This window comes from Lissotriton helveticus, chromosome 1_1 (assembly GCF_964261635.1).
Source record: "Lissotriton helveticus chromosome 1_1, aLisHel1.1, whole genome shotgun sequence".
NCBI lineage: Eukaryota > Metazoa > Chordata > Amphibia > Caudata > Salamandridae > Lissotriton > Lissotriton helveticus.
Window position 1 is genome coordinate 901,315,558 of NC_136057.1, and position 12,331 is coordinate 901,327,888.

At 44.1% G+C, this 12,331-nt stretch overlaps 1 protein-coding gene across 1 annotated transcript in view; it reads right to left on the bottom strand.

Moving 5' to 3' along the window:
• The window catches only part of METAP2 (methionyl aminopeptidase 2), a 163,848-nt gene that overhangs the window by 15,721 nt on the left and 135,796 nt on the right, over window positions 1–12,331 (bottom strand). Inside the window, exon 10 of the mRNA XM_078675913.1 lies at window positions 9,936–10,051. Within this exon, the coding sequence (XP_078532039.1) occupies window positions 9,936–10,051 (116 nt within the window). The remainder of the gene's footprint in view (window positions 1–9,935; window positions 10,052–12,331) is intronic.

A 12,331-nucleotide genomic window follows, 5' to 3' on the forward strand; every position in this document is an offset into this window, starting at 1 on the left:
GAGGGGGGCTTGAATCCCATATAACTGAGGAAGAGTGGGTATCACATTTTGAAATCATGTTTGATTGTTGGTCTGGGCATAGTGACAGGAAGCCTTCTGACACTCAGGAGGTAGTATTAAAATTTGAGAGAGGTGAAATCCTGGAAGGCATGACAGGTTTAACTGTTGGAAAAGCACCTGGTCCGGACAGGATCCTTCCAGATCTCTAAGTCTGATCCCTCCTTTTGGGAGCAGATACTGGAGTCTGTATTTAATGCGGCAGCACAGTATGGTTCTCCCCAGTCGTGGGCAACCTCTACTATAGTTCTTGTTTTGAAAAAAGGCGACAGAAATAGTACTTTGTACTATAGACCCATCTCATTAATAGACTCAGTGGTAAAGGTGGTAGGCAGGGTCCTTGTGCAGAGATCATCATCCTGAGCAGAGGACAATATGATTGTCAGAAGCTCAGTATGGTTTTCGTAGAGGACGGTCTACCGTAGCTCAATGCTTTATTTTATTTTTGATTTTAAGCAAGTACACTGTTGCACGTTCCGGGACCATTCACCTTGCCTTCATGGATTTGTCATCGGCATTTGATTGCGTTAACAGGAGTACGCTCTGGCAATCCATGAGGGCAATGGGAGTGGAGAACAGGATTGTTAAATTTCTGGAGGACATGCATAAGTCCACTAAAGCCAATATTAGGTTTTCACAGAATCTGCGTGTCACAAGGGATTTTAGCATTAAAAAGGGAATCCGGCAAGGCTGTATACTGGCCCCTTTCTTATTTCATTTTTATATTAATGAATTGGATAACACTTTAAGGGCAACAGATGTCGATTACCCTAGTGTAGGACGGCGTGGAATCCCAGTCCTGCTATATGCGGACGATGCCGCTCTCATACCCAGGACTGAAAAGGAGCTACAAACGCTTTTATCTGCCTTTTCGAGCTTCATGTCAGACAGGGATCTGGCAATTAACAACTCTAAATCATACGTCATGCAAGTGGGGCACTCTGGTAGGAAAAATTTCCAATTTAGAGTGAGAGACTCCAAGATTCCCCGTACTAATGTGTTTTCCTACTTGAGGGTGCTTTTTGATGACAAGCTCAATTGGGGACCTTTACTACAGAAAACAAAAGGGGACCTGGTTAGGGAGAATTCAGCAATCTTCAACTTCGCATCCAAATTAGGGAAGAAGCCTACCGGAGCCATGATACAAGTGTACCAGGCAAAAAGCCAGGCCATAGCTTCGTATGGAAGCGAAATATGGGGATATAACGCGGGACAGACCCTCCAAGTATCGGACAATTATTTTCTGAAACGTTTATTATGTGTTCCACAGGGTTCATCTAATTTAGTGGTCCATGAGGAGTTGGGGGTCCCTTACTTAAATGATGTGCTCTCTCTGCGACCCCTGCCTGTTGGTTAAAAAGTTGGCTGAACATAGACCTCCCTCTTACGCACCTGATTATAAAAGATTGCATGGCCCTTGATAACTCGGCTTGCATCCCGTGGCTGAGCTATGTGAAGAGAAGCTTTGAAAGGCTAGGTCGGGGGGGATCTATTTACCAACCCCGAATGCATTGTGAAGAAGGATGTGGAGGCAATGAAGGTAGCCTTCTTGACAGAAAGGAACATGGAAATGGAAACAAAGGAGGTTCAGAAATCTAGTGTGTGGACATATGTAATGCTTAAAACATCCCCTAGGGCAGAGCGATACCTCATGGGGTCCCTGTCCACACATGAATTTTTTTTATTAACTAGGTTTCCGCTGAACCTTTTTCACCTTTTGCTTGCCAGACCCAAATGTTTTACTAGAGGTAAAGTGGGAGCTCCCTGCGGCTGCGACGAACAGTCTCCGCAGGACATGCTGCATTTTATGTTTCTATGTAAATTGTATGATTTTCCTCGTAAACGATACTTGGTCCCAATTTTAAAAAGGCTCGTCCAGCACTGGTGTACCTGCAATTACTGAAAGAGGACTGTTTATTTCTTATAGTGGGTTTTTTCAAAGCTTCTGTTAATTCCAGGAACTATATCGATCAATAATGAATGTTTTCCTCCGGTTTTTAACTCATTTACTAACATATATTACGTTTTATTGCTGTTTTAACTTAAGCACTGCCATTTAAATTGTGTTTGTGTTGCGTAACTTTTATGGTTTGAACAACAAACCGAATAAAGTTTTATTGAACTGAACTGAATGAAATACCACAGAATTTGTCACTGACATGTGGTTTTAAAACTATTTAAAGTACAATGTTTGGAACTAAAGTGTCTGCAAATATTTGTCATTTGCACATCACCAAGTAAAGTATTCTGATTGACTCCTATTTAAATCTTTGTTTGCATCACACTTCTGCATTACCCAAAAATGTTATTTCAGAATTCCAGTTATATTTTAAAATACTTGTACTATTAATTTACAAGCAGTTTAAATGTTGTTGGAGAAGGAAAACTGGCCTTTTACATTCTTTTATTTCACAATCTTTGTCGGCTCACTTGACAAAAACCATTAACTGTGAAAAATAAGTGAAAGAAAAGTTAAAACCATTTTCCAGGAACACATAGGCAACAACAAGTAAAAAGTCAAACTGACATTTGACCTCTGTCCTTGAGCAGTCAGCAAATGTATCAAGATAAAAACATGATTTAAATGCTTCTTAATTGCTCATTCACTTACTGAATGAACAGAACACCTGTTTCTTCAAGCTTAAGTTTACTCCCAGCAAGGTCGAGTAAATGCTAAAAATAGCCTGACGTGATAAAATCTCACTCTGAATTGCGAGAGGATTTTTTGAGGCCTGATTAACTATTTCATTTTGAAGCATGAATCTTTTCTGGATTCATATGCTGTGGTATTCTGTCCTCTTGGGAGGGCTGGTTACAATCAGTTTGGTTACTATCAGTTCGCGTTTAGAACTTTTTTCCAACTGCGCTTCTTTGTTTGTTTGCTTGCATGTACATGCTTACTTTGATATCCACACAATAGTGTTTGCCGAGGAGTTTCATATGGCCAGCTTGCACTGGTCAGTAATGGAGACACTGGCGATGAAGGAAAGTGTTGCTTCATTCTCCTATGTGGGGTGTGCTTGTGATTTTTCTTCCATGGAAATTCCTGCTACCGTATGGCATCACTGTATTCTCTGTGTTATCCATCGTGCTATAGTCCCTTTGCTTATAGGTGACCCTTTTGTAACTAGGTTTCGACGTCGGGCACCCTATTTTCAATGGGGAAACTCCGATTTGGAAAAGCACCACAGGCAGGGAGACGAAGGACTTCTGGGTGCGACCACCACTTCGAGAGGTTAGTTGGGAAGTTAAGGGTTGGTTAGGCACCGTTGGTTTGAGCACACGAGGCCATGGACCGTCGAGTGCAGGGGGTGCCTTTCGGCTGGTTGGTTGGGTCCCCCCATTCTCAACATGGCGGGGACTCAGTTGTGCTTCACCTCGCCTCCCCCACCTGAGTAGAGTTAGCAGAGGTGGGCACACCTCTTTCCCTCGCTTGTTTTTCCCGCCGGTTCTACCGCCCAAAGTGGGGGGGGGGGGTAGAACCAGTGGGGATCAGTTGCTGAAAGCAGCAAATGGTATGGGGAGGCTCACAAAGGTTGCATGCCTTTGAAGCTTCCCCTTCGTTAACCCTGTCCATCCTGGGGGAGGAGTCTTGGCACCTCGTCCCAGGATGTACATTGTTTCAGGCCCCCAAGAGCATCAGGCTCTCGATCCAGGGGTCCAGAAACATGTCTGTTGGTGGCAGCCTAAGCAGCCACTCAGTCGGGTCACCAGAAGTTGGTCGAGTTTTAGGGGGCATCTTTGAGATGCCCTCTGTTGTGCATTTTACATAAAATCCCACACTGGCATCAGTGTGGGTTTAATGTGCTGAGAAGTTTGATACCAAACTTCTCAGTTTTCAGCATAGCCATTATGGTGCTGTGGAGTTCGTAATGACAAACTCCTAGCACCATATTCTCTTAATGGCAGCACTGCACTTACAATGCCTTGGAATGGACTTGGGCACTGTAGGGGTACAGGGCTCATGCACCTGTACCCTCACCACTGTCATTGGGCACCCAGCTAGAGGGTTGACTGATCTATGCCAGGGCACTGGTTTGTAGGCATGGCAAACAGGGATGTGTCCCATGTCGACTCTTTGTTCTGCACCAAGGCACGCAGGCTGCAAAGGAGGTGTGTGAGTGTCAGGATACAGGGCTTCTAAGGGTGTAACAATAAGTGCTGCAGCCCTTAGAGGCCTCCTCTGGTCACAGTGCCCTGGGTACCTGTGGTACCATTTACCAGGGGCTGACCTGTGGCCAGAGATGCCAATTAGGTTTGGGATTTAATGCAATTTTAGGGAAGTAACATAGGCCCTGGGTACCTGATTAGCAGGAGCCAAGGGCAAACTCAGTCAAAGAACATCAGCAATTCAGCAAAAAAGTGAGGGCATACCATGCAGAAAGAGGGCACTTTCTCACAGGGGGGCACCCTTCCAGGTGTCCTGCCCCATATGCTTAATAGGGATCAAGGTATCCAGAGAATCAGTGAGCCAGTACTTACATTTTTTTTTATTTATCTTTTATCAATCCCTCCTTCCCTTTTTGGAGAAGATTCTACAAGGGAACTCTCCCATGTTTTGGCATCGAATTTCAGTCTGGTGGGTTGGGGATGTTTTTCTAACTGCCCAAAGAAGCGAAGCGTAAAGGGAACGAAGTGGTGGTCTTACCACTACACGGGGATGGGAATATCTGTTGAAAGATCCCCTGTATTGGTGAAAATGGGGTCCAATATATGGCCTAGTTTGAGAGTGGAATGCTGAACTATTCAAACCATTAGGATTGCAGGCGTATCTTGCTTGAGATTTAGGTTTTAAATGTTTTATTGAAATGTATGCTAAGATCACCTAGCACTGAAAAACAGTTTTTAAGCTGAGTTTTGCAATCAGCTCTGGGAGTGCTGAGTTTTGCAATCAGCTCTGGGAGTGCTGAGCTGAACTTGGTTGCAGGGCCGGGGCGGGTTCTGGGGGGGGTGCGATATATTAGGATGTCGGAGAGGGCGAATATAGCGGAGAACTCCAATGAAAACTGCATGAACTGGAGATTAGGCAAAATAAAATCATCTAGAGCACCAACTCAAAACGGCATTGATTATTGTGGTACTGAACAAGGCCAATGAGGATTGTACATTTTGTGCCCAGTTGCTTTTGGCAACTACTGTGGTGTGCCAGTGTTCCATTGTGCGTGTAGCACCACCTTGTGGATGGTATTCTTGCTCCTCTTAACACTTCCATGGTTCTTTCTGATATGAGTATGTGTCTAACCTTTATGTCTTCAAGAGCTATGATGCTAATCAGAGTGATTCTGGATTCTGGGTGAAGCACTTGTCCAGCTTGCATCGTTAATAGTGGTTGATGCGGTGCTAGTGATATTCTTCGGTCCTGAAATATTTCCACTAGGTCTGAGAACCAGGTTTGTCTTGATCACTGGTAACAGATTGAGATTAGTGTCATTGTTATTTGTAGCCATTTCTCCATTACTAACAGTATCAGGGGAATTAAAGAAATCATATTTATACAAGTTTTCCTGACCATTCTATCGAGAGGGCTTTCCACAGTGACCTGTGGTATGGGCATTTGGCTGCCAAGTTTTGGCTTTTTGCTCTGGAAAAAAGCCAGTTGATGCTGTTCCGTAACTTATGAACATAACGTATAAAAACTCTTGTTTAGTTTCCATTTGTGTGAAGAGCACGCCCGTCTGCCTCTGTGGTTTGAACTCCTGGTAGATGCATCATCAACTGTGTGATGTTTCTTTGAAGGTCAATGTCTCAGGTGCTAGAGTGAACAGTTCGTAAGATCATGTCCACCGACATTTTTTCCATAGTGTCCATCTGCATTTGTACTGTTCGCCATATTATCAGTTTCTGAAAGGCCCGCTAGAAAAACTGCTTTGCGTGCAAACACATTTATGTGCCTTACTCCTGAGGGTTCCATAGGCCTTGGATCTTCAGACTGTTCATATGAGTTCACCACCCAGTGTATAAGGCGACCATTGTGATGGTGGCAGAGAGAGTTGAATGGTCTGCCTCTGGTAATATTTGATATGGAACACTAGTGTAACTCTTTGTGGACTCTGTTACAAATACCAGATCATTCCGACTTCCTGTTCCCAGTCATCATGGTCTCTGTAACCAGGCCTGTAGTGGTCTCATGTGTGGTCTTGCATGCAGAAAGCCATAATTCCCATCACGTTTCCCACAGTCCTCACTGTCAGAACTTGAACCTTCTGGTAAAGGAGAATTTGCTCTTAACACCAAGATTCACTCTTAAACAAAGAATGATTTTGCTACTGTTGCGTTTAGTCTTACTTCCAAGAATATTGGTTCCTTTTGTGGAGTAGGTGGAGTTTATGGAGAAATCCAGATGGTGTAGTGTTTGTATAACTATGTTTATACTCTCCTGACACCTTTTGAACAACCCTGATTTTACCAATCAGTCTGTCCCAGTGCCAATACACCTGGATCACCCTTCTGCTTAGGTGAGCTGCCGCAGCAGCTAGGCACATTGTACAAACCCTTGGGGCATATTTTATTTCAAAGGGCAGGGCGTTAAAGGAGTAATGTACCTTGCCTACTAAGAAGCCCATGCATCTTTTGTGTCTTCTGTTCATTGGTACATGTAAGTAAGCATCCTTGAGGTCTATAATTGCCATATAGTATTTCGTCCGCAGATGAGGGATAACTTCTAGCAGAATCTTGAATCTATCGGTTTAAGACCCTACGGTCTAACATGGATCCCGAAGTTTTGGTATAAATTTCTTTTATTGGTTTTATCCACAAAGAACAATGAGCCATTATGCTCCACAATCATGGGGTTGCAACCAGGCATGTCACTATTGTGTGCTTCAGGCCTGAACAACAACAAAAGAGGGAACCAAACCCCCCCTCCCCGTCCTCCTCCTCAGAAAAGAAATAAAAAGGATGACCTGGTAAAAGGGAAGTGTTGAAGTCCTAAGATCAGCTCCCATGCTTGGCTAGGTAGCAGATGTGGCAGTAGTAGGTGTTGGTGGGGGGTTCGCCAGTCTTAGCAGTCTGAGATATTTGGGACATGTGAGCTATGTAAACTTGGATGTCAAGAGTGCAAGGAGGGACACCCATAGTTCGTGAAATGAAGCCCCGGGGTTAGTTAATTAGAGAGAAATCTTCTCCATCCCTAGAATGGACAAAAGTTTATGCAGCCAGCCTAGTCGTGTAGGGACTGTAGTGGAACCCCAAACTGTGAGGAGGTTCTGTACTGCCGCGCCTAGAGTTAGCACCATCTGTTTGCCTATCGTTGAGGTAAGCGGGAAGGTTATGGTATTAGGGAGGCCAAGGAGAATGTACACTGGGAATCTCGGGATCTGGATGTCAAAGTGGGAGTCGATCTCATCTAGAATTTGTTGCCAATATGTCCCCAGATTAAGGAAATCCCAAACTAAGTAAGTGAGAGTGCCTGGCCCGCCAGCACAGTGAGCTTCGTGAGGGGTTGCACCTATGGAGTCTTACGGGGGTTAAATACAAGTAGGTGGCCAACTTGGTGGCCGTTTCAATAGATGTGACGTTGCTGGCCGTGCGGCGGGCTCGGTAGTAAATATCCTTCCATTCTTTCAGTGAAAGTTCCCTACCCAGCTCCCCCTCCCAACACAATTAGCCTCGGGATTTCCCAGTGCCTGAGGTGTTTCGAGTGAATTTATACAGATCTGGTGTTAAACGTGTGTCGCTATGTCTTGTAAGTAACCACTTCTCACACGGTGTGAGCAGTCACTCTGCACCCTCCCTCACTCCCCTCTGCAGAACCCAATGGCGTTGGTCACAAAGTTTTATCTGGTTTCTGTACAAGGAAGAAGACTAGTGCAGGAACTCTTTCTATCACCAGTTTGATCAATAGATCTTCTATCTCTTCTTTGAGGTGACTACATACTCCGAAGTTGACCATTTTTGATGTTGGTATGAAGTTTGGTGGTTGTTTTAATTATTTGATCCATGTTGAATAATGTTTAGGATCCATTTGTAAAAGGTGATGGTACTCCATTGTTTGAGGAATCCTCAGATTGACACACAATGGAATTGCATGGCTGAAAATCAGGGTCTCTAAACTACTGTATTCTCCTGAAAAATAGCCTGTATAGCCCACTATTGCTACAGAAGCGCACAAACTACATTCATGTGTACAGGAATTTATATAGCGCAAATCACCAAGCGGTCTCTAAGCGCTTGCTTAGGGAACCCGTCCTGGTATTCCCCTGTGAGATAACCCCAGCAGGGTATCCGCAAGGTGAAAGCCAGGCATCCTGCCGAGAGGGGCCGTTGTGGAGATTAAGCAAGCTATTGCCCAGAGTCGCAGAGTGTGAACCCATGAATCGAGTAGGCACCGGAGTGAGAATTGTCGAGTCCATGGACATTTTAGGACTCAAGACCCCACCGAGCCGGGAATTGAACCCTGGTCCCAGGCTGACCTCTGCTTCCAGGTCTGCCTCCTCTAACCAGTGAGCCACACTTCTCCATTCATCCAACCTAGCTACCACCAGTCCCCTCACAGAACCAAAGCTGTCACTCTGCATACAATGCCATAGTTGGTCTATTAGTTAAAATTATAGAACAGAGCAAGCTAACCACACCTCAGTAAATAGGCAAAATTAGTTTGAAATAGAACACACTTCCATATTAGTGGGGAAAGGACACAAGGGGCGTATTACACTCAGTGCACCATGGGTGCAATGGGCGTTTGCGCCCGCTATGCGTGCCCTCTGGGCACATTGGTATTACAGAAGGGGTCTCAGACGCTTCAGCAATTCCAATTGTGCAGGCGCACTTAAAGCGCCAGCGCTACCTTTAGGGGGCGTTCCATAATTTGCATAGGGGCACACCCTATGCAAATGAGGGAATTCCTTTACCTCTGCGCTATATTACAGAAGCGAGCGCAGAGGCAAAGAAGCTCTCAGGGGGGCAAACTCGCAGTGAGTGTGCCCCCTGAGAGCAGACCTCTGGAGGGGGGAAAGGGGGTCCTATGGACCCCTCTAGACATCCCCTTGCAGGTGGATCTCTAATTCCCTTCAAAAGCGCAGGTGGGATGCCGCATGCACTGTAAAAACACACTGTTTTCACATGAATGCCCTGACCTGCGGGCAGCGCATTCATGGTATTAGTGCGGATTTTCATTGTTTGCGCCGGGTGCACAATTTTGAAGGTGCGCCCGGCGCAAACAATGAAATTCACCTGCACCATAATACAGCACAGAGACTAAAAAAAAAAAAAGTTCTAAAACGGCTCAATGTTAATCAGTCCTTTATTGTGAGAATCAAAAATGATGCAGTGGGTTTCCATCAAGAGTGCAAAAGAGCTCAAATTTGAGCCTTTCTTCCTCAAGTCAAAAGGCTAAAAACCCATGTTTCTTTAGACTGCATTTGTACGGTGTGAGCTACCTCTTCAGTTTTTCACGGTGGTTCACTATAACTTAATTCAGAAAGTGGTTTCCCATTAAACTGTAGATTTGAGGTAGCACTTTCACCAATAGTAACAAAAATGTTAATAATGCACTTATTTTTTACTAAAGAGCTTTTCTTTGTGCTCCAATATCAGATGGTATTGAACACTGAATTTCTGATATGCTATGAAATTCTGTACACATTTAATTACAGGAACAATGCTAATAATCCTAGATTAGGGTCAACTTTTAATGTATACACTATGCTTCAAAACAGTCCATTTTTTTCTGGTGTTCTTGAACATTTTCTAAAAACGCCCCAATGCAAAATATCACAAAAATACAGGACAGCTCAAGCACAAACTAAATTACAATCAAGTCTAAGCCTCGTTATCGTGACTGTTTTAACATACAAGCTTTAAATAAAATAAAGAAAAAAATATGGAACTAACAAGATATCCATTTATACACTTTGTAAGTAGACATCGATGCAACATACCTTATTGGCACATGTCCAACATCAAAGTTTTTCATATAGTGAGAACATTCCATGTCGTCATGAACCACTCCTTTTCCTGTGCTACCAAATGTTTCTATAGCATATACTTCACCCTCCTAACAATAAATAAATAAATACATAATCAGTATAGTAACAAAGATGTGCGAGTAATGTTATGCAATAATTACCACATATTTAGCAGGCCTACTAAGTTCAGATAATAGCCTAACTGAAGACAGCAGAAAAAGCAACACATGTAATGAATTGAAGTAGTCATTGAAATAAATCAGGGCACTACATTGGTAGCCCATGCCACTATCTTTGGTTAATCACATCTTGAAAGATAGTCTAACTGCTTGACACCACAATTCAGATGATCAAACAATCGCATGTAATCGCAGAGGAGATGATGCAATTAAAACCAAAATGGCACTGTGATATCACTCCTAAAAAGGGAACCTACGTTAACTGGAGCCTATAAGCTATCATTCAAGTGGGTAATGATGTAATAGTTCTAAGAATTTGAAGAACATTACACATGTTTGACTCCTGTAGGCTGGTGTTATTTAACAAGAGCTATGGTGTCTAGTTTGGATGTAGCAGTAGAGAAGTTCGGAAGTTTGGGAGCCAATTCACAAAGATTTTTTGTGCTAGTAGTTGTGACTTACTCTAACAATACTTCTGCCTTAATTCTGCATTCAAGGAATACTCCTGACTTACTCCAGGAAAGCAATAAGGCAGGAATATTCCAAGAGAATATCACATCAAAATCTTGGTGAACTGAATGCATTATGGGCAATGGTACTTTTTAAGGTTTGGATATTAAATAATCTTTCCACAGCCTTGACACCAAGACGACGGTTCCTGAACACACAACCAAATCCATATCAAAATAGACTCCCCTGAGCTAGACAGGATTCTTATTATGATTGTAGGAAGCTGGCTCAGTATATACCACACCAAAAAGAGGTATAGCATGCACAGAGTTCAGTAAGTCCCCAGTGGTATGGCAGAGATTAAAGTAAATAATAGCTTACTCTCAAGTTAGTGGTAGCTGGGCTGAGCAGTTAGGCTTATCAGAAGATAGTGTTAAGCGTTTGGTGTACACACACTCAGGGAAGAAATTATGTCACACACTCAGACTGAATCCGGGAAGCTAGACTCCAGCTCAAGTTTAGCATCAATCACTCCAGGTGCCACCTATCTGCTTGATAGTACAACCTGCAGACCGAAACTGTGGCTTTTCCTTCATGTGCTGGTGTGGCAGCTGCAGCAAGACCAGCGGGAGGAGGTAAGTGGATGTTTGCTAGTCACTTACCATTCCGTTTTGTATCATTTTGAACTTCGTGGTGCCTCATGGTACTGTTTTTTCTGGGTGCGCTACATAGGCATAGTTGTGTGTTTAGCTCTTCTGGTGGATACCTGCTGGGGACTACCCAAGGACTGTTAGTTGCCAGAGGGGCTGCCAGACTATCAGGAGGTAGACAATCTGGGGTTGAAAGCACCAACAATCATCATTTAACATCATTCAAGGGCATTACGCTTCCGAGGTTTGCAGGTTGCACAACTGTGCGACGACGGGTGAGGCCTCCCCTCTTGTGTTTGAGTTCGGAGCGGCAAGCAGTACTTGGTCTTGTAACCGATAAGGATTGAATCCCTGCCAAAGGCGATACGGATGAGGATGGGAAAACGCAGAGCAGGTGGGGACACAGTAATGGTGCGACCTATCAACAGCAATGAAAGTATGCTTGAGCTTGCAATCGGCCTTGTGGAGAGTGAAATCGATCTAACTGAACGTAGACTCTCCCTTGGCCATGAGGTTGTGCTTTCCCAGGTACTTGGTGCTATTTCTAGTACTATCGATAGCCTCCAGGGGAGCGTGACTTTAAGCTATGTTTTGCCAACGCCCGGAGAGGGAATTGAGATCGCCAGCCATGCTTTTGTTGTTGCAGTAGATCTTCCAAGCCAAAGTGAGTCATGCTTGTTTTGTTCACCACAGCCAGCCGTAAAACGCAAAAGACCCCTAGTCAAAGCTACGTCTCTCAAGAAAAAGTTACCCGTTCAAGGTACCCGGGGTTCAAAAGATATACTTTCATGGGTTCAACCGCCTGCACCTTCCTGTCCGCCCGCTCACATACCACTGCCTTGCTACTCAGGCCCCTAATACCGCCTTATCAGACTCCAAGCTACTCGGTATATTTTGTACTAAGGTGGAGTCCATCCTAGAGGCCAAGCTAAAACCTCTGGTAGACCGACTTGGATGCATAGAGACCCTGGTTAACGATCTCTCTAAAGTAAGGGTTTCTGACTTACTGACTAAGGATCCTCCTTTAAAACCTGCTCCTATCCATTTTACATATATATACACCCAAACAAGGACAATCTCTTCTATGCCC